Source organism: Pyrus communis, chromosome 10 (assembly GCF_963583255.1).
Source record: "Pyrus communis chromosome 10, drPyrComm1.1, whole genome shotgun sequence".
Classification (NCBI taxonomy): Eukaryota; Viridiplantae; Streptophyta; class Magnoliopsida; order Rosales; family Rosaceae; genus Pyrus; species Pyrus communis.
In genome coordinates, this window is record NC_084812.1 from 3,346,795 (window position 1) to 3,370,174 (window position 23,380).

Sequence of the window (23,380 nt, forward strand, 5' to 3'; positions counted from 1 at the left end):
TTTGTTCATGGGACCGGATATATTGACATTTGCCATAACTTAGTTTTGATGGGATTTTATAAAAGTGCCTTGACTGATGATATTTTTCTTAATTAATCTAAATGTGATTACATATGGCATGCTATGGCCAAACAAATGTGCAATCACGTTTAATTAACCCAACACAACAAACATGTACATGTGCTCAGCTGGTATTTATCATTAGGAAGAGACAAATTTGTTACTATAGAAAGACTGATTTGTGGCCCGAGCGTCAGCGTCGCAGCCGTGTTCGATGGACACGGTGGACGGTGGAGTCCGGGGGTGCAGCAAATTGCAATGTCTGCCATAACAATATTTATTATAATTAAAGTCACCAATTAACAGGGTACTGTCGGCAATTCCCAAGTACTCCTCCTCAACGAGTGATCATGCATATGTCACACTGAACAGTCAAGGCTCCATCCCTGCTTAATATTTCAACTCATTAGGGTTTCGCGTTCATATCTTCTCACCGGTTTTTCTAGTATGCACTACGTACGTAGTACATACCAAAATTTCGTTGAATTCTTGATCATTGGAGATTGATTACATTATTCAGCTTTTTACTGTTTCGACGTACGTCGTGTACCGATGTATGGTAAAGATTTTGCCGTGCAGCTCGTGTACTCATCACACAGCTAAGCCTGAAAGCGAGTTTGTCCTTGGTGGCATGGCCCCCATGCAAGAGGCAAAGAGAGTAAAATGATCATTGGGTCCCTCGGCCATGCATGCATGGGGTCCTACTGATCGTCCTTTTTTTTCTTCCAATTATTCATTTTTTTTTTCTTCTTATTTGTTTCATTAGCAGAAGTCAGATAATACATATCACCAAAAGTATGGCTTGGCCTTACTGTCACCGGGAAAAGAGGAAGGCAATGACAAAACACATTAAAGAAACACTGTTTCTTCAGCTTTTCCACATCATATTCGTATGGCGTTTTTGGCATTTTTCCCTCTCGTTTTGCAGTGCTTGAAAGTTGACACACTGACCCCAATCTATTCAGTTTTTATTTTCTCAATTAACAAGTGGGATTATTGGTACACGGTACATGTTTGAATCCTGAATGTATTTATCACCAAGTCTTGAGAGTTAATTATCTGATTCTCGAGACTTGATAATATACGGTTGATTAGAAAGTGTTGAGTTACACATTTTATTTAAGGGCTATGCACTTTTTCTGGGTATACCTTAAAGTAATATTGAAGGAGAAATTAGCTTCTCATGCTTCCTTTTGCTACTCCATTGATTAAAATCCTATTCATTTTCAATTTTTGATCAAGGTCCTTGGGTATTAATAACATCATTAATTATTTCAATAATAAAATATTTTTTTATTTCTAAATATATTCATTTAATGTTAAAAATGTTACGATTAGTATATTTATATTTATGACTAAATTTTTTATCATATATTTTTAGTTTTAGTTTGTACCCATTTTTAATTTGTACCAATTTTCTTTTCAGTTTTAATTTGTACCCATATATTAATTTCTTTTTGTGCCCATATTTTTTAAAGTTTATTTGTATTTGTACCCATATATATATTTTTTTTATTTGTACTTTTTATTTTGCTAAATGTACCCATGTTAATTATATGTACCCATTCATGTAAAACTTTTTAATCTTAAAATGTACTCATTCTTAAATATACCAGTTTGTTATATGTAAAATGTACAATTTTTTATATAAAATCTATTCAATTTTTTTCTAATCCATTTTTAAACTTATATAGGTACATTCTTTTTTTTTTTTTTTTTTTGATTTTAAAATGTATCCATGTCAAGTTTAATCGAAGAAATTTACTAATGTTATTAAGTGACACACCCCGATCGAGATCAGGGCGTGCTGGCCGTCACGTGGAAGTGACGTAGCCACGTGCACAGTGCGGAAGCTAAAAAAATAGTAATACAAATAGTGCGAATAACTAAAAACTAGCATACATGAGGTGATAGAAATAAGTGCTAGCGTAAGTGAGACACAGATTCAGAGCAATAAGTCTACAGCAGTCCAAAAGAAAAATGATGCGACAACAATACACCCGAAGATGACCCTACGCTGGTGATCGTCTGTCAGAAATGCCGGGAAAGCCCTCTGGGAAACCACCGAACCTGCTAGACAACTAGAACCTGAAGGGGCGTAAAACAAAAGCGTGAGTGGGCAAAAACAAAGCTTTTCGAAAACCATTTAGTAAATATATTCTAACCCCTCGCCGTAAAACCTGTATACTTCCCAGAAAATAAACATATATACGTATACATAGATATGCCAATCATGCTCAAGAATATGCCATGTCGAAACCTCAGGATGAAATGCAAGTGCTCAGGTATAACTCATAACAATAACATAAAATCTGGCAGCCGGAGTCACCTAACGTGACCTGTACGGCTGCATATAGAGCTCAAATCTCAATCGCAATAACTAAACCTGCCCACGAGTCGGAACCACCTAAAGTGGTCTGTACGACAGGCCTGGGTGTAACATATATATACGCTCGAGTGCTACGATCACGTGAAGGCTGTGCGAATAATCGCGGGTCACTTACGAGTCGGAACCACCTAATGTGGTTTGTACGACAGGACTGTGCACCTAACTTGGATCCAAGCTGAGCGTGTGGTGCGGGAGGTGAACATCACGTGAAGGACTGTGCCCTACTCTGGGCGGGAGCACTAACACCGGGGGTGCCGGTTATGAGCTCTCTAAGCATCTCGTATCGCTACTAAATGTAAACATGAATACACTTACCTGGCACTTACCTGTGCGTCCACAGCACCCAATATGCATATGTATATATAAATGCAACTACTAAGGCAACCAACGATGCATGAATAACGATAATGTAATGCATGGCATATGGCAATAACAATTCAAATTAGTTTCTGGGAAAATATAAGTATATAGGTATATACGGAAAACCAAAAGCCCACTCACTGGTATGTGGAAGGGTCGTAGCCCCCCTGCCTCAAGTGACCACGCTCGTCCTCGGGATACGTATCACCTATATGCGAAACAACTATAAGAACGTTAATTTTAAAGCACATAACCTACCTTTCGTAATAACTTCTCATACATTGCTCAAATGGGGCAAATGAATATACCAACATGCTCTACTCAACCTCAGGATCACACCCAAATTTTTAGAAAAATTTTTCACCGCCGCACGCGCCCCCACGCGCCGGCCAAGGCACTACCACGCGCAGGCACGTGCCTGGCACGCTGACGGCGTCAACTGACGCCGTAGGGAATATTCCGTTAGTTCTAACGGATTCCGTCAACGGCGTCAGGAATATTCCGTCAGACTTGACGGAATATTCCGTCTCCTTCCCCGGCGAACCTCCGACGCCGTCGCCGGTGCCGGAAAACTGGAAAATTTTCAAACTTCGATATCTCGTTCGTTTTTCACCCAAATTTGACAAAATTGGTACCAAAATGAAGCTTAGAACTAGGGGAACACCAATATACCACTTTCAAGGGTTAAAAACCACGAAATCTCACCTGACACAACAACCCAACTCCGGCCAACTTCGAATACAGTGATCCCGACGTCCAATTCCTTCAAACGAACTACTCCGAGCCTCCTTGGGACCTCACCAAGCTTCCTACAAGCTTGAAATCTCCTAAAACGTGAGAAATCACGTGTGCATGAATAGTACCCCAAATCGGGCTTCGTGGAATCGACGTGAAAACGACAGTGTTCTTACCTGAAAATGGTACGGTTGGACTCCCACGAGCTTCACGAGTTCGAATATGGGTTTAGTTTCTTCGATCTGTGGAGGTTTAGTGTGCTTGTGTGTGTGTCCGTACGTTTTCGAAGGTAGAGGAAAGGAATGGGGCTCGGGACAGGTGCAGAGAAACAGGGAGAAAGGTGGTGGTGTGTGGGAAGGTGTGTGTGGCTCCAAGCATGCCAACCAAACTCAAAAATAACAAATGAACGTAAAGAAATCAAACTAGGGGCAATTTCGTCCTTTCACACGTACGTTAAAATGTTTCCGGGACGGGCTGTCACATTAAGCCTAATATCTTTTTTTTTTTTTTTTTTTTTTTTTTTTTTGTGATTTTGAAGAATGTATCCATGTTTTTATACAATTAAATTTTTGGTTAATTTTGATGAATGTACCCATGTTTATACACACACTAGTATATTTATATTTTAATATTTTTAATCCCACAAATTATGGTTTTTTTATTTAAAATCTCATTTATATAAACAACTATTATTTCTAATTTAAAAATATTGTAACGTACATAGAAATAAATTATCATATTAATTTCAAGGACTTTGATAAAAAATAAAAAACCAACAAAGTTTCAATCAAAGAATATTCATAACTAAGGACCGCATTCAAAGTCTCCCAATATTGAATTATGACATAGACAATTATAGTTGTATCAAAGTATCTTATATACTTGATGTCAAAAACAACTAAAAATGTGAAATCATGCAAAATGTGAGAAAGCATTCATCATTTGAACGCTCTCACATCCAACATTTGAGATTTTCTGAGTTTGTGATTTAGTATATACTGATAGCTAGCACTTTTGTAGCCCATATAGTTTGCATTTGTAAAGAGTTGCAAGACAACAATAAAGTGTCGTATTACGATACTATCGTAGGATATAATCAATTTGGGTATTGTATATTATGTATATTGACTACATATATATGTATATATATGAACAAAAAGTCATATTATGTGACGTCATTGTAATACCGACTAATAATTTATCTTCAATTTTAAATGACAATGATAGGCAATAGTATGAAATACTTAAAAGTCCAAATGAACCTCTCACTGTCTCCTTTTTGGCGTGGGCATTGATCACTTATTTTTAATCTTTTGGAAGCAATGTGGAATAATTTCTAATGTGGCTCATTTGAAATTGTTTTTGAAATGGCTGAAAAACGTTTTTAGAGAATATGTTGGCATTTCAAAAACATTTGAAGCACTTCAAATGTTTTTCTAGATTCACTTACATTTTTATTAAAGATTTTCAAATTATATTTTTATAAAAAACGTTTTTAATCATCTAAAAACACTTCTAAATAAGCCTTAACTAACTAAGAAATGATGAGATACCATACTCTAATAATGAAGAAACATCTCTGCTTCTTTGTTAAATGTTTTATGCGTCATAGGCTTCCATCGGGAGTCACATATCTTGTTGAATAGAAAGGGCAATCTGTCTGGTGGTGGTGGAGGAATAGAAAAATGTCTGACATGTATTTTTTTCCACAACTTTCATGAAAATTATACAAAAGGCCAAGCCTACAAAGACATCGGCAACCTAATCCTTCTAATTTCTAATCGAAAAAATGATGCTGACAGCATAACAAAAATATTCCCTTCCATTCAGCGGGCCATTTTGGTGGCAGAGTACAACCATCTTGGATGATTAAGTGTATTGAGTGTTACAACTCATGTTCAAAGGATAAAATGTGAGTGGAAATGCCTGCAAAAACCAAAGTTTTCGGCTTCCAATTTTGTTGTGACATACTCATCGATTGTGAAATGAAAATTGCATGACATATCCTCGATCATTTTCAATGTACCAAGGTAACACAATAATTCATATACGGATCATTGTCATCGACATAAACTTAGATTTTGACATTTTCAACGTGGAATAATTGGAACTGCATTACGAAAAGTGAAGGGAGAGTAACTAATGCAAAGAACTTGCAGCTCGATGAGTTCTTAAGAGAATTTACTCAAATACTCGACTTTTAGTGTCAATTATTTGTCCCCTAATATAATTTGCATCAAAGAAAAATTGATTGCAAATCCAATTAAACTTATAATCTTTTCACTACTTCTGCATTATAATAAGTGAAAGAAAAGTAACAGATACAAGGGACTTTTAAGTCAAGTAATTAAAAAATGGATAATACTTAGTGTAACTCTATCGTGGAAATTCAAAAACAGAATCGTTCTAATTTACCGTAAAATAGAATTGATTATAAATCGTTGTGAGTTGGGCTTTAAAGTATTGATGGGTTGACCCACCCACTAGGGCTATACGTGGACCCAATAGTTATTTTCTTTCATTTTCTCCCTTTTTACTAGAAGAGGATCATCTCCGGATCCATTTTGTGAGGATCTTATTAATCCTCATATCTTAACCATTTATCATATATTGTGCAGTCAGTTTTCATCAAATACTATTTGTATTTAATTTTAAATTAAAAAAATCAAATAAATTTTGACCGTACGATACATAATAAATAATTAAAATGGAATCCCTACAAAGTAGATCTGGACGGGATCCAATTCGCTTTTTACTAAATTATGTCAATGAAATACAAAGGACCAAAGCTACCTCCAAGATTCTACCAACTTTTACCTACAGTTTACATGAGCCAATAGGAGCGTGCCGCCCCAGATTCTGATTAAAAAAATGCGTGTTCTCAGCCGTCAGATCAATGCAGTCACATTCTGCCGACCTTTATTTGGTGGATCACTGTCGTGGTCAAAGTTCAAGGTTCTTCTCCTGTCTTGATGTACACGTGGCAGTGAAAAGTTGGGCGGTGTTGTGGCCTTATGGTGAGAAGCAGTGCAGGGACATCAGGATTTGCGGCGTCCACGGAGTCTCGGACAGTCGCACGTGGGTATCAATTCAACGATCAAACCCACGTGTGGAACTCCTCCCCCGACACCAGTGGTCCAATAGTTGAATGAATTTTAGACATGCATTTCTTACGACGCGCCTTGAGTTTGATTCTTGACATTGATGAATTGCATGATGATGGTCAAGGAAGACTAAAATGACTCTGTGAGTCTTCCTGATCTTCCGAATGATAGAATCGGTGGACTGTAGTGACAAAGCACCAGCTAGTCCGTTAAAAGAAAAAAAAAAAAAAAAAAAAAACCACAACAACCCGAAGCGATCGAAATTAAAAAACAAAATAATTGAAAGCGGAATCTGGTGCTCCAACATTTTGATTCAAATTCACAAAAAAAAAAAGATTATCTGTCATACACTATTTTATTGGTTTTAGATACCGTTACAAGGGCAAGTTTCTCTTCTCTTGCGGACGCCAAAGCCTCCCGCCGGGCTCTCCTCTTAGGGCTACGAGTGGGTGGATGTGGGCTCTTGTGCAATCTTACTTTGGGCTTGTAAAGTGGGACACTTTCTTTCTATGGATTGGGCTTAGATGGATCTATAGGCTCCGGTGGAGGGCCTACCAAATGGGATATCCAAGCTGAATCCTTCACTTTCAAATGTTGGTTTTCATGAGCAGCTCTTGCAGGAGCAATTCCCATCATGAAAATCATGAAACCTTTTTGAATCTCTTAAGAGGAAAGCCCTTCCAGTAGCTTGAGACACAAGCTTCATAAACTCATCGCAATCGCCGCAAACACGAACGTTCTTTATAATCCTGAAGGGTATCCTTTCATTAGGTTTTTTTGTTAAACCAAATGCAAGAGCAAGTTTCTCACTGTGATAACAGATGGACTCAAACTTCTCCTCCCCAACATTGTGAAGAACCAGTTTCGTATTGGGAGTAAAACCGATTCCTGCAAAGTTAGGGTTTGTGGTTAGGCCTGGGAGAAGATTCTTTGTTGCACGACAAAATATTTTTCAAAATCTGATTTCCAAAGTATCCTGCATCTATGTTTATATATATGTAAATGAGTTCATAATTTTTTTAATATGTTGGTGACATACGTTGAGTGATGATATTAACCCAGTATAATATGAGTGAATAGTAAAGTTGATATGTCAAGATTAAATAGACTGGCATGCTAATTTGTTCATGGGACCGGATATGTTGACATTTGCCATAACTTAGTATTGATGGGATTTTATAAAAGTGCCTTGACTGATGATATTTTTCTTAAGGGTAATTTTGGCTTGGTCTCTAATCAACCTAATTGTTAGACTGAAATTTTGTTTGTTTAAATATTTTGATCGAGGTCATTAGCCTCATTTAAGAGATTTAACTCATGCATTTATGCATTTAATGTCCCACAAATTATGAAATTTAAACAAATCAAATAATATTTTTAAAATATAATAAATACTTAAAAATCAATTTTAGAGTAATATTGTTCTTCACAAAAATTATAGCAAAAAAATAATGTACCCACATAAATTTTAACATATTTTAAAAAAGAACTATTGATATATTTTAAAACATAAAATAATACTTATAATTAGCATGGGTACATTTAGCAAAATTAAAAATGGGTACAAATAAATTAAAAAATATGGGCATAAAAAATAATTAATATATTAGTACAAATTAAAACTGAAAAGAAAATTGGTATATATAATAAAAAAAGGGTTGCAAATTAAAAATGGGTACAAACTAAAAATAAAAATATATGATAAAAATTTTAAACATAAATATAAATATACCAAATGTAACTTTTATTTTATTTATTTATTTATTTATTGCTAGAAAAGAAAACTGCATTAAAGAGAAAAGCCCCTAGGGCAACCCTTTTGAGTACAATCAAAGAGCAAAGCAGCATGAGCCGCCACCGGAATATATGGTCCTATCCCAAACATGGGTGTCAACAACAGAATGCCCAACACTAGTGATCGCATCTTCAAGGAAATTGGCTTCAAGGAACACATACTTCCAGGAGATGTCCTCAAAGGAATTCGCCAACCAAGGAATATTAGCAAGAATGGTCCTCAGCCTCCAAGGAACATGATAGGAACCACGGACCGCCTCAATGACCAATTTAGAATCGCCTTCAACAATGATGCGCTTGAAACCTCTCGAAGCAACCAACCGAAGCCCATCATGAAGTGCTATACATTCCATTGCATTTATAGTACTTTGACCAACTCCACGCGCCCCAGCAAGGATAGGAAGACCCAAGTCATTTCCAATCACAAAACCAGAAGCAGCCCTCTGGTTAACCACCAAACCATCAAAATTAAGTTATCTAGTCCCCAGAGGAGATCAGCGGATAACACTTGGATTTACCCCTTGTTTATCATTTTGCTTCGTATGCAAAAGCAAGTTAGCTTCCTAATAATCTCTACCCATATTTAAGGCAAAAAAAAAATGATACTAGAGTAATTAGGTTTCTTATTCTGAAACACAACGAGATTTCTTTCTTTCCAAATTTGCCAACAAATAAGGAAAGCCATATGCAACTCACTTAGACCATCACAAGTGTTGATATCTAGAGAGTCTAACCAATCATTTAAACTCAGGGTTCGATTCATCTTTAAAGAGCTAGGAAGCATGGGATTGTTCCAAATCTGTCTAGCAAAAGCACAATTGCGTTTCTAACACTAAATGAATATATTTAGAAATTTAAAAAAAAAATTATTATTAAAATATTAATGACGTTTATTAAAATTTAAGGATCTTGATCAAAAATTGAAAATGAATAAAATTTTAATCAATGTAGAAAAAATAGGGATGAGAACCTAATTTTTTTCTTCTTAATTAATCTAAATGTGATTACATATGGCATGCTATTGCCAAACAAATGTGCAATCACGTTTAATTAACCCAACACAACAAACATTTACCTGTGCTTAGCTGGTATTTATCATTAAGAAGAGACAAATTTGTTACTATAGAAAGACTAATTTGTGGCCAGAGCGTCAGCGTCGCAGCCGTGTTCGGTGGACACGGTAGACGGCGGAGCCTGCTCAGCCTGGAGGTGCTGCAAATTGCAATGTCTGCCATAACAATATTTATTATAATTAAAGTCACCAATTAACAGGGTACTGTCGGCAATTCCCAAGTCACGTCTCCTCAACGAGTGATCATGCATATCTCACACTGAACAGTCAACGCTCCATCCCTGCTTAATATTTCAACTCATTAGGTTTTCGCGTTCATATCTTCACACCGGTTTTTCTAGTATGCACTACGTACGTAGGATATACCAAATTTCGTTGAATTCTTGATCATTGGATCATTGATTTCGTTATTCAGCTTTTTACGGTTTCGACGTACGTCGTGTACCGATGTATGATAAAGATTTTACTGTGCAGCTCCTGTACTCATCACACAGCTGAGCCTGAAAGCGAGTTTGTCCTTCGGATGAAAGTGATGTCATGCAGCTGCTGGGTGGCATGGCCCCCAGAGAGTAAAATGGTCATTGGGTCCCTCGACCATGCATGCATGGGGTCCTACTGATCATCCTTTTTTCCTTCCAATTATTCATTTTTATTTTTCTTATTTGTTTCAAGATTTAGCAGAAGTCAGAAAATATATATCACCAAAAGTATGGCTTGGCCTTACTGTCACCATGAAAAAGGGAAGGCAATGGCAAAACACATTAAAAAAATACTGTTTCTTCAGCTTTTCCATACCGTATTCGTATAGCTTTTTTGGCCATTTTCCCTCTCGTTTTGAAGTGCTTGAAAGTCGACACACGGACCCCAATCTATTCAGTTTTTATTTTCTCAATTAGCAAGTGGGATTATTGGGGCTGTACACGGTTCATGTTTGAATCCTGAATGTAATTATCACCAAGTCTCGAGTGTTGCATTACACATGTTATTTATGGGCTAAGCACTTTTTTAGGGTATAACTTCAATAAGAAGTAATATTGAATTACGACATGGATAATCATAGTTGTGTCAAAATATCTGATATATTCTACTGTGAGAAACAACTAGGAATGTGAAATTCATGCAGAATGCAAGAAATTGCATCCCACATTTGAGATTTTCTCAGTGTATGATTCAGTATATAATGATAGCGAGCACTCTTGTAGCCCATATAGTTTTCATTTGTAAAGAGTTGCAAGACAACAATAAAGTGTGGTATTACGATACTATCGTAGGATATAATCAATTTACGTATTGTATATGTATATAACGACATATATATATGAATAAAAAGTCATATTATGTGATGTTATTTCACTATACTGACTAATAATTTCTCTTCAACTTTAAATGACAATGATAGGCAATGGTAAGACATACTTAAAAGTCCAAAAGAACCTCTCACATGTCTCTCTCTCTTTTTTTTTTTTTTTTTTTTTTTTTTTTAGGGAACAAGGGCAACATATATTCAACCACAAACATTACAACACAAAGGGCCAAAATATACAACACAAGGGCCCAAAAACGAAAAACACAAACAAAGAACAGCAGCCCAACCAAAATTTGAGACCAAAACAAAAGAAAATCCAGAAACTTTCGCTTCTGATGCATCGTTTGCCACCACCGCCACTGCAACCACCAAAACAGCAGTCGTGCATGTCAATCCATCCAAAATCTTGCCCCAAAATAAACCACGCCTCATCAATACCCGCAGGCAAATCCAAGCTCCACTCTGATCACAGTTACAGACCACCAAGAACCTGCAGCCAATTGAAAGAAGCTCGTGGGAGTCCACGAGCAGCACTGCCAACAAAGGCAGACAACAAAGAGAGGGTGACGGTGCAAGGAACACCCAAACTAGTAGAAGCACCAGATCAATACACACCCACTCAAAACACCGCAACAAATTGTGGTCAAAGGTGACTAAAGCTCGGAAATTTGATGAAGATGGATGAGAGACAGCAGAGGAGAGAGAGGAAGGCAGATCAGCCAAGAAACCCAAGGAAGAAAACAGAGGATGGAAGAAGAGAAAGAGAGGAAGAAAAAAACAAAAGAAAACCCACCGATCCCAGCCATAGCTAGGATCGGCGGCAACATAAAGGGACTCGATTAGGAACCACTCACACAAAATGGTGAGAATCACCCTCAACCAGAGGGAAGGTCTCTCACAGGGAGAGAAAGGGACTCATGGTGTCTTAAGTGTTTGGCGTGGGCATTGAGCACTTACTTTTAATCTTTTGGGAGCATGTGGACCAATTTTTAATGTGGTTTCTTTGAAATTGCTTTTGAAATGGTTAAAAACGTTTTTAGAGAATATTTTTGCGTTTTAAAAACACTTCAAGCACTTCATAAAAAACACTTAAAGCACTTCAAGCCTTTCTTTTAAGATTCACTCACATTTTTATTAAGAATTTTTCAAAGATATTTTTATAAAAAAAAAAAAAAGTTTTTAGTCATCTAAAAGAACTTCCAAATGAGTCCTAAATAACTAGGAAATGACGAGATACCCTACTCTAATAATGAAGAAACATCTTTGCTTCTTTGTTAAATATTTCATGCGTCATTGGCTTCCCACATATCTTGTTGAATAGAAAAGGCAATCTGTCTAGTGGTGGTGGAGGAATAAAAAAATGTCGGACATGTATTTTTTTTCCACAACTTTCATCAAAATTATACAAATGGCCAAGCCTACAAAGACATCGGCAACCTAATCCTAATCCTTCTAATTTCTAATGGAAAAAATGATGCTGACAGCATAACAAAATATTCCTTTCCCTTCCATTCAGCAGGTTATTTTGGTGGCTGAGTACAACCATCTTGGATGATTAAGTGTATTGAGTGTTACAACTCATGTTCAAAGGATAAAATGTGAGTGGAAATGCCTGCAAAAATCAAAGTTTTCGGCTTTCAATTTTGTTGTGACATACTCATCGATTGTGAAATGAAAATTTCTTGACATATCCTCGATTATTTTCAATGGCAATACAATAATTCTCATATATATGGATCATCGTCATCGACATGAAATCAAAATTTGACATTTTTAACATGGAATAATTGAAACCGCATCACGAAAAGTCAAGGGAGTGTAACTACTTAATAGACTTGCAACTCAATGAGTGCTTAAGAGAATTTACTCAAATACTCGACCCTTAGAGTCAATTATTTGTCCCCTAATATAACTTGCATCAAAGAAAATTTGATTGCAACTCTAATGAAACTTACAATCTTTTCACTACTTCCGCATTATAATTAGTGAATGAAAAGTACTAGATGCAAAAGACTTGTAACTCAAGTAATTAAAAAATGGATAGTACTTATTTTCCTCCGTTTATAACGTAACTCTATCGTAGAAATTTTATAAACGGAACCGTTCTAATTTACTGTAGAATTGAATTGTTCCAATTATAAAAATTTCGGGTTAGCCTTTAAAGTATTGATGGGTTGACCCACCTACCAGGGCGATACATGGACCCAATAGTTATTTTCTTTCGTTTTCCCCCTTTTTTCTAAATTATGTCAAAGAAATACAGAGGACCTTTCGACAAAAAAGAAAGAAATACAGAGGACCAAGGCTACTAACAAGATTCTGCCTACTGTTACCGACAGATTACATGAGCCAATAGGAGCTTGCCGCCCCTGATACAGATGAAAAAAACACGTGATCAATGCAGTCACATTCTGCCGACCTTTATTGGGTGGATCACTATCGTGGTCAAAGTTCAATGTTCTTCTCCTGTCTTGATATACACGTGGCAGTGAAAAGTTGTGCGGTGTTGTGACCTTATTGTGAGGAGCAGTGTAGGGACATCAGGATTTGCGGCGTCTCCGGAGTCTCGGACAGTCGCACGTGGGTATCAATTCAACGATCAAACCCACGTGTGGAACTCCTCCCCGACACCACCTGTATATTCGCCCAAACCCACAAAAAGCCCATCTTATTATTTCCCAAATCTAGTTTAAGTTTATTTATTTATTTACTTATTATTATTATTATTATTATTATTATTATTAAGGAAAGATTATAAAACTAACTCACAACAACAACCACCACAGAGTGGTCAAATGGTTGAATGAATTTCAGGTCTGTATTTCATACGGTGCGTCCTGGGTTTGATTCCTGATGCTGATGAATTGCATGATGGTGAGACTGAAATGCCTCTGTGAGTCTTCCTTACCTTTGAAAGTGTGGAGTTGGTGGACTGCAATGACAAAAGCACCAGCTGGTCCCTTTAAAAATAAAATTTAAAAAAAAAAAAAAAAACCACACAACAACCTAAAGCGATTGAAATTAAAAAACAAAATAATTGAAAGCGGAATCGGGTGCTCCAACATTTTGATTCAAATTCACAAAAAATGATTATTTGTCATACACTGTTTTATTGGTTTCAAATACCGTTACAATTTCGATGGGCAAGTTTCTCTTCTCTCGTGGACGCCGAAGCCTCCTGCCGGGCTCTCCTCTTAGGGCTACGAGTAGGTGAATATGGGCTCTTGTGCAATCTTACTTTGGGCTTGTAAAGTTGGGACACTTCCTTTCTAAGGATTGAGCTTAGATGGATCTATCCCCATAGGCTTCAGTAGAGGGCCTACCAAATGGGATAGCCAAGCTGAATCCTTCACTTTCAAATGTTGGTTTTCATCAGCAGTTCTTGCAGGAGCAATTCCCATCATTAAAATCATGAAACCTTTTTGAATCTCTTAAGAGGAAAGCCCTTCCAGTAGCTTGAGACACAAGCTTCATAAATTCATCGCAATCGCCGCAAACACGAACGTTCCTTATAATCCTGAAGTGTATCCTTCCATTAGGTTTTTTTTGTTAAACCAAATGCAAGAGCAAGTTTCTCACTGTGATAACAGATGTACTCAAACTTCTCCTCCCCTACATTGTGAAGAACCAGTTTCGTATTGGGAGTAAAACCGGAATCCTGCAGTTTTCTTATCAATTTGTTCAGCTCCTGATAAATTTGTTTGGTTTCCAGCGTGAGCAAGTTACATCGACGCCCAGAAATAAGACAAGGAAGGAGAATGTTTTCTTGTATCTTTAGATGTTGATACTAACAAGTGATGGTTTGTAACGCTTGTGAACAACGTCTTTCGATTGTTTTCGGATTTTGATTCTTCGTCACGAAAAAACTGATGGAATCTAGCACGCTTGTCACAGGATCAAACTCTAATGTTGTTAGACTATTGATTACTATGTGGTAGTGCCAAGGGAGAAATAGCACACCAAAGAGAAGAAGAGAGTCTGTTTCACGTGTGATAATTTGTCTAGAGGAATGAATCATCCTTTTATAGACTTCATCATACCCTTTCCATAGAGTTGTGAGACTTTTCTAAATGGTCTTATCCTTTCATGATAAGACACATCACTTATAGAAGGGTATAACTCTTATGATAAGTCATACCTTTTATCACACCCTAATTTGGTTAGGTGTATATCAATACACCAATCTTATGGTGCACCTTCAAACATCAAATACACACATAGTAAAACCAACATCATCATGATCATATTCCAACAAAAACTGTAGATGTATATCTTCTTTTTTACATTTTGGATAAACAAGTATATGAATAACATTCACCAAAATGAAACGTAAAAATAATTTTTGAAACTCGGTTCGAGTTATTTTCTGTTGTCCAAGTAACATACACATAAACAATGCTTGTTCTCAATCACTCTCTCGCAGATAAGTGATTTTAGTAACCTCTTAATTAAGTTTCTAACTCCGCTCCAGATCGATGTTCGTATTCTGACTTCACAATTTGGTACATTGTGTTCAAGTTTTTCCCTCAAAATATCTTCAAAACAGCTCACATTGTGGCTGCCTATGTTTCTAAAGAACATTGTGTTTTTGGGATAGGTTTGAGCAAGTGTGACTCTTTGATATCTTTGTTTTTTTGGTCAATAACTCTTTGATATCTTAGCTTCTCATAGATAATGATTTACCAAGCTTTTGTCAGGACAACAATTTTCTATTTAATTATAATTAAAAATTAAATTATACATCTCTAATCAAGTTTATGTGAAGCAATTCCATGAGTTGGCATCTCTTATTTGTACGTAGATGATCCGATTTCTTAACCGGTGACATGAACACACTCATTAAGTTAACACACGAAAAAATCAATATGCGTGTTTTCACCCATTACAAATTATAATTACAGTAAACAAAAGTATATTTTACAAATAAAAAAAAATTATATAAACTACGTTTTATCAAACAGGTGAAAAGTAATGTGTTGCTACGTTGGACCTGCATTTGAATCCCGTTCACACATACACTAAAAAAGATAAATATCACTGCAATTGGTAAATTATTCTTATGGTTAGAAATTTTATTTTTTCAACCCATTACATCTTTAGTTCAAACCCTCCGCTCTCTTCTCTGGGCACGAAAATAATTAATTATGGATAGAAAGAGACCTAAAAAGAGATTAAAAATAAGTTCAACCCACCGGAAGCAAGACGGTTAAGTTCGCTAATGGTCTGGGAGTCTGAAAGCGAAAAGTTAGTTAATACTGTTAGCAAATAAAACTAACTAATTTCTCGGTACCTATAATCTCTATCTACTTTTAAGCAAATTTGGGCTCCATTTCTTGAAGAAAAATCTCACAAAATCCAAACCCCAAAAACAGTTTCTCTTCCAGAATCGATGACAAACAGAACAACAAGAAAACGGAGTGCCCGGCGGACCCCCAGCAGCTCAGGCACGGCCAATCAGCCCCAGAACCCACCTGAAGCAACTGAGGTCGTTGAAGCTCTTCTAGGACTGACTTCCGGGCAGATCCCCAGCGGCTTAGGCACGGCCAATCAGCCTCAGAACTCACCTCAAGGAATTCAGTGCGCTCAAATTCTTTATTCATTTAAGCAAGAAGCACTGCAAAACCAAGGAGGAGGAGGAGGAGGAGGAGAAGAAGAAGTAGAACAACGCTCGTTCTATGGAATTGGAAACTACGTCCCTAGTCGTCTGCCGCCGCTCCCGAACCACCTGCTGGGTTTGATTCAAGGACAACAATGCAGCAACCCTTTCGAGAAGCAGATGACAGAGACTGACGTGAACCACCTCTACCAGAGGCTCATCCTCTATAAAAATGATGTGAAAAGATACCTCTCGCCATTGCTCAATGAGAAGGAGGACCTTAAGGAAGGAGTTAACGTCACAGTTTACGACACCGGCGGTGTAGATTACGAGATGGAGTTGAGCACTTGGAACAGTGGTACTCGTGTTCTTGCTGGGGAAGGATGGAAAAACTTTCGCAAGGCTCATGGTCTGATGGCGTACCGGGATTTTTTAACCCTTTGGATGTTTCGAAATGCCGATACGACTAAGCTTTGCATGTTCATCAGTTGCAGAAGGTTGCCAGTGGTTCAGACCATCCAAAGACAGGGAAGAAGGTAATCTTTGAATAGAGTTGATTAGCGATAAGATCCATTTTATTGATTTGAAGATTTGGGATGAAGCAAGAACATTAGGAGTATAATTGGCTGTAATTTATTCCTTGGATTGATTAATTCCTGGGTTTTGATCGATCGTTCTTGGGTTGATTAATTCTTGGGTTTTGATCGATCGATTAGGTTCATTTTCTTGATTAGGAGATTTGAGATAAATGCACGATTGGGACTTAAAGGTTTAATTTCGGAAGAAAACTGAGCTTGTATATTTGGTTTTGGTTTTAGTTTCGTACTAAAGATCATTGCTTATTGCCTCTGAAAGGTTCAATCTTTTTATTGATTTTATTTTATATTTTCTGCTCTTGTCTTGTTTTTTCTAGCAATGCAATTATATCAATATCATATCTGGATGATTTTGCTCAGTTTGTGCCGGGAAGAGAAGGAAGGGGTTCAAATTGATTCTTAGTTTTTTTTTATTACACAAGGTGATTTACTACCCGCCTATTGGGGGCGGAGCATACCCTACTAACTTGAGAGCTTCGGGCATGCTTAATTTGACCTCAACATGAGGTGACAATAAATCACTCACCCACTTAACTCTTCCATCATACAACCAATCATTTTAATGTCGTGCTTAATTATAACTCCAAGCTACTAGACTTTAAATTTTGGTGATAAAAGTTAATTTACTTGTTTAACCATATGACAATGAGTACTGTCACTGAGATGAATAATGTTTTAAAGTTAATTTTGGGTTTAATTTGTTTTGTTACAATCACACCATCACCAGGAAATCGATTAATTGGCGAACCTTCATGCAATGTAAATATACCATTTGAAAATCATTTTTGAAAAAAAAAAAAAAAATCACTGAAAATCGAGATCCTTGAATCATCCATATATATAGAATAAATTAACGGTGATAAATCCCATTGGTCGCCAGAAAATATTCCGATTCCAACCCCACTGTTACTTGTTCATCAAGAAAACAGCATATATACCCTAATTTTCCTTTTTTTGGCTCACGACAAGAAAAATATGAGATTATCAGTCTGTTATTAATGAAAAAAAAAATTGGAAGGTAAACAGTGTGAATTCTAGGACGATACTGTGCTCGGCTTTGCGTCAAGTCTTTTACTAGCTCCATGTATTCCACGTCTCTTCTTAGATTATCTTTCCAAGTCTTCCTAAGTCTTCATCTACCGGTTTTGCCCTAAGTCTCTATCTCATAATCGCATCTTCTAACTGGGACATTTATTAATCTTCATTTCACATGTCCAAACCATTAACCGATTTTCTCTTATCTTATCTTTAATTGCGAGGCCTCCTTCCTGTCGAAGCAAAGTCCGTTGATTAAGGGTGGAGTAATCCAGAGAGCATGATCCTCCAAAGGGTTTTGGCATTGAGATATAGGATGTGATCTAATGGTTCCGTTCTCTAAGTTGAAGATATCAAGTTCATCCCTTCACGAATGATGTATGTTGAGTTTGGCTGACATCCGGAAAACTTTGAAGCCGAAACAGACATAGATGGATGACAACCCTCGAAATTATCTTCTTCGTCGTTGAACGCCAACTTGTTAACTATGAACTTCCCCTTTGATACACGTATAACCAATAGATCTCTCTTGGTTGTTCCACTACACGTCATATCTAATTATTCTCTTTTCCCAGAAGCGCCCCTTGTTTCAAAGAGAGGGGGACAGTGAGGAAGCGGCTGTTGCTCACCCGAAAAGATTGTACGAGGTCACAATTCACCTAACATGATAATCGGGGGAGAACAATAATGGGGATCGGGATGCAGGCCAAACTCCGGCCAATGGCTGAGTTGTTCAGTTGACTCTCTCCCCCATTGTGGGGTCCCTCTATAACATATAACATTTCTAATAATCACTGTTTCAAAGTTGCAATTCGTCTTACAAGTTTAAAGAAATTAAACTTGGAAGATGAATTGCCAATGAAGAAGACCATAACTGCATAATTGTCTCCATTCATTGTGAGATTAGCGGACAAGATAACCTTCATCTTACAATGATTTTTTCCTCCATTTGTGGAGTAAGATATTCAAAGTATTATGTTTGTTACGAATTTGTACTCGATTTGAAGACTTAAAATTATAATCATCATCATACTGCATTGAATGTCACATTTGTCCCTTAAATAATACATGTGGCGGGCCTATTAAGTGGTGTAGAAGTAACACAACTAGAAGGTCTACCAAATCACTTGCTTGGTTTAAATACGTTATTTGATGAGTCATTTATAGATCTTCATGGTGACCAAAATCTGGGATGGAGGCCCTCTTCTTCCGGGGGAGAAAATCTTGGTGAGCTCCAACACAGCTAATAGATTACATGGAACACACGATTGATATACAGCGACGGCAACGTCTTAGCTAATTACGAATTAATTATATAAACAATCATACAAATACAAACAATGTGTGTGTGTGTAAATGAATCTTTTTGACGTGCAAAAATTTGCCAAATGGAAAATATTGCTCCTCCCAAATTCCCAATATTACTTACAATTTTATAACATTATGCCAAATGCAGGCCTGTGTTTCATCTAGTCCTGCCTGCCTAGTTTGATGGCATCCACTTTCAGAATCACATATGTGATGTCATTTGTGAGATCGGTGGTGTTATTCATAACCTCTTTCTACCTCCCACGTATTCTTCTTAATTTTCAACCGTCAGATCGAACGAATTGAAGAAGATCAAGGGACATAAATCAACAGAGAATGTGTGAGAGGCACCAAAAAAAAAAAAAATTTGTGGATAACCCTACTCTTGTGATATTACTAATTCGGTTGGCATGTTTACTTATTTTGGAAAAAAGACGTGTTTACTTATTTTGAAACGAAAAAGTTACAAGTAGAAGAAAGACTGAGTGGATATGGATCAACTATTCATCTCTTTATTTAATCTAATTTATGGTTTTTAGGTTTTGAGTTACGGATTGTGATTTGTTTGTTGGGTAATACTATGGAGACCAAATTTTTAAACTAAAATTTGTACACCAAATGATGTGATGGTTAATGATTGAATTATTACTTAAGTATTGATTAATATGCTTATTTACTATTAGTGATACATCATTTGGTTTAAAATTGGGGGAACTTGATATGAATCCAATTTTGGGAGTCATTTTTGAGATAAGTCCAATTATATTCCATGTCAGTTTTTTTTCATTTTCATACCAATATACTCCTAAAATTACTTATAAGTAATCAATATTATCCCTTGATTTTAGGATTAGTATTTGTGATAAGTTTTACCTATTTGAGGTTTAAAGAATAAAATTCCCTTAATGATAGGATAATTGTTGAATAAAATTACTTCCTATATATCTCCAAGTGAGGATACGCCTCTTCATTTCTTCTTCATTTATCTATTATTTCTTTTTAGTTTGTTATCTAAAACCTTCTTCCTAGTTAGGATTTATCATTTGCCTTGCGAATCTTCTTCTTCTTTATCATTGTTCAGTTTTCCTCTTCTTTTCTCAGGCTTCCACTTTATATGAAATTTGATTCTATTTGATCAAAGAATGGAGGTCGGTTGGCTTCTTTCATCAAATTGCTTGTTGTGTTCAAATTATTTAATATCATGGTCAAAATTGGATCTTCATTTGAGTTGTATTTTTACTCAAATTAATTGATTTCATGGCCAATATTAATCTACCTGTATCACAAGATTTTGTTATATAACCTACCTCTATTATAGGTAGATTATATTTATTTTTATTTTTATTATCTATCTCTATCACAGATTGCTTCTATATGTTTTCCTATATTACATAATAATTTATCTTGCTTATAGGTGGGTAAATTGTGTATTTGTACCTTTCAGTTCGTTTATCTACCTATTGATTAAATATATTTTCTTCGTTTGATATCTTACTTATAGGTATATGTACATTTATGTATTAGTACCTTTTAATTAGGTTGTATATTTTTGAAACTTAATCTATGATAAAAATATTTTATTTTATTAAAGGGTAAAGAATTGAAACGTTTTTTTAAATGTTTAGTAGATTGCAAATGTTTAAATATTCAAAATTTGAAAACAAGGGGTAAAATAGGTTTAAAAAATAGTTAAGTGGACCTAAATCAGAAATTTCAAAAAATTGGACTAAAGCCAATAGTACGTCAATTTTTTGGACCTATATCTTAATGCCCCTTTAAAATTTTGGTTTTTTGCATTATCCTTGTTTGATTATGCAGGTATTTATTAGTAACGCATGAAAAGTTTTTGGGTAATGCTACGGTAACCAAATTTGCAAACCAAATTATGTGGTTGTAGATGATTGCGTTATTAACTAAGTGTCGATTAACGTGTTTTTTTCTTATTTGTGACACATCATTTGATTACAAATTTAATCTCCTTAGCATTATCTAAAGTTTATTTTATTTTATGAAAACACATAAAAAGTTAAGAATTGCAATAGATTTAACATACATATAACTATTCCATGTTAATAAAATATAATATAATAAAATAAATAAATAAAAAAACTTTAAGAACCATGAAATTCAGGTCCTTGGTTTCTTTGAAAAAGAGATTTAAGCTCTTGATTTGTGTGAGATGAGTTAGAAAAATAGGGTAATAGGGACCGTGAAATTCAATTTGAATAGTTTAAAATGTCTAATCTTTGAGTTATGGACAGTAAGATCTGAATAGAACCTATGTCGGTGGTTGTGATCATAGTAGCAGAGCAATTCATTTGGCTAGTGACTTCCCAACTAACAAAAGAATTTAAAAAGAAAACAGAATAAAGAGATGTAAATCAATAAGGTTGAAAGGTTGGAGAAGTAAATCGAAAAAGGTCTGGTAGGTAATATTTTATTTTCTGTGCCTTCATTCACAAGTGGGATTAATATACAAGTGGGTTGGAATTTGGTGTAAATGCACATGGAAGGTGACATTAAAGCGGTCACCTTTGTTGGCTGAACCAACCTAACTACGCAATCAAACATTTCCCTTTTTGCTTTACAATTCTGGCCTACAAGATATGAGAGTTGCCGGCTTCTTCGCCGGAAACTCTTACTCTTGCCATGCTAGAGGAGATAATGCACCCAACGCCAAACCTTCCTCTTCATCTTGCCTCGAATTGGCTAAAACTTAAATAGAAGAGCCGAACGAGGGTTAACGAGGCTTGGGTAAAGCTGAACTCTTGGCAAGAGCAAGAAAAATAGTATTTTGAAGCGTTTGTATCATGCTAGACTTAAAATGACGGGTTATACCAAGAAATGACTTGTACATCTTTAAAACGGTGACGTTCAAAAATGCTTTATCATTACCGTATAACATGTATTATTGGTTTGAAATGTTTAAATAATGCGTCAAATGCTACTAGTAAGACTTTGCAAGGACAAAAGCCTAATGCAGAACTACCTTAAAAGTTTGGAAGCTGTTAGATTTAGGACCAAAATCCAGGAAACAACATGGTACCACCCAGAGGCATGTTCCCCCTGAATTCCATTGGTGGGCTCACCTTCAAATTTCAAGTACATAAAAAAATCTAGAAAATGTAAATGGTGGTCTTGACTCCCAACTAATTGCTATTATTTATTGTTTTGGCCTTTTTTTGGCTTGGATAAAGACCAAAATTTTTAACCTTACTCTTGGTGCGGTGAGAAAAATTTACTTATCGATAATGCTAATATTTTCATAAGTTAGTCTCACTCACTCTCGTCACGTGCCTTATCTTCTTCACAAAATAAGAATGATTATTTTGAGATACTACTACCATTATAGTTCAGTTAGAAAGAGAATAAAACTTGTAAAATGAAAACAAAAAGACAAGAATGTTTAAAATGGATGATGACAAAGAGACCCATCATCATATTTTAATTTACTTTTTTATACTAAGATATAAAAGGTCATTTCTCATGCATCTCAGATTCTCCAAATAAAAACACACAAAAACAAAATCGAAACTACTAAATTCCAATTTCTATACGCGCCTTGACTCTGACTTAATTCTCTCTCTCTCTCTCTCTCTCTCTCTCTCTCTCTCTCTCTCTCTCTCTCTCTCTCTATATATATATATATATATATATGTATGTATGTATGTAACTCAGATCCTTTTATATCCTTATCCTTATTTTTTCATAAAAATAGGAAATAGTTGTGGGCTTCATTTAATCTTGAATTTCAATGATTTGAACATTTATTTTGTAAGTCTCGATTTATAAATTATCTTTACAAAAATTAATTCGATTCAAAACCATTTGCTTATAATTCAGATCCTTTTATATCCCTAGTTTTTCGTAGAAGTAGGAAATAGTTGTGCACATTTAATCTTGAATTTCAACGATTCGAACGTTGATTTTATAAGTTTCGATTCATAAATCATCTTTACAAAAATTCAATTTAATCCAAAACCATTTGCCTATTTAATTATCACTTTAAAATTTTAATGTTCTTT

General features: G+C 35.8%; 1 protein-coding gene across 1 annotated transcript; it reads right to left on the minus strand.

Annotated features, from left to right (window-relative positions):
• Positions 1 to 8,477: 8,477 nt before the first annotated feature.
• On the minus strand, positions 8,478 to 10,071 carry LOC137746953 (uncharacterized). The gene is made up of 3 exons (XM_068486956.1): positions 9,960 to 10,071; positions 9,564 to 9,670; positions 8,478 to 8,885 (listed from the first exon to the last, which is right to left on the minus strand). The coding sequence occupies exons 1-3, from the start codon at positions 10,069 to 10,071 to the stop codon at positions 8,478 to 8,480; spliced, it is 627 nt and encodes a 208-aa protein (XP_068343057.1).
• Positions 10,072 to 23,380: the final 13,309 nt, after the last annotated feature.

Bases quoted from the DNA above. Each gene is read 5' to 3' on its own strand.
- LOC137746953 (XM_068486956.1), bottom strand. From the start codon at position 10,071: ATGCCACCCAGCAGCTGCATGACATCACTTTCATCCGAAGGACAAACT. The intron at 9,671-9,959 runs GTACACGACGTA...TTGTTATGGCAG, and splicing joins AAAATCTTTATCATACATCG to ACATTGCAATTTGCAGCACC. The intron at 8,886-9,563 runs GTAACAAATTTG...GTGGTTAACCAG, and splicing joins CACAAATTAGTCTTTCTATA to AGGGCTGCTTCTGGTTTTGT.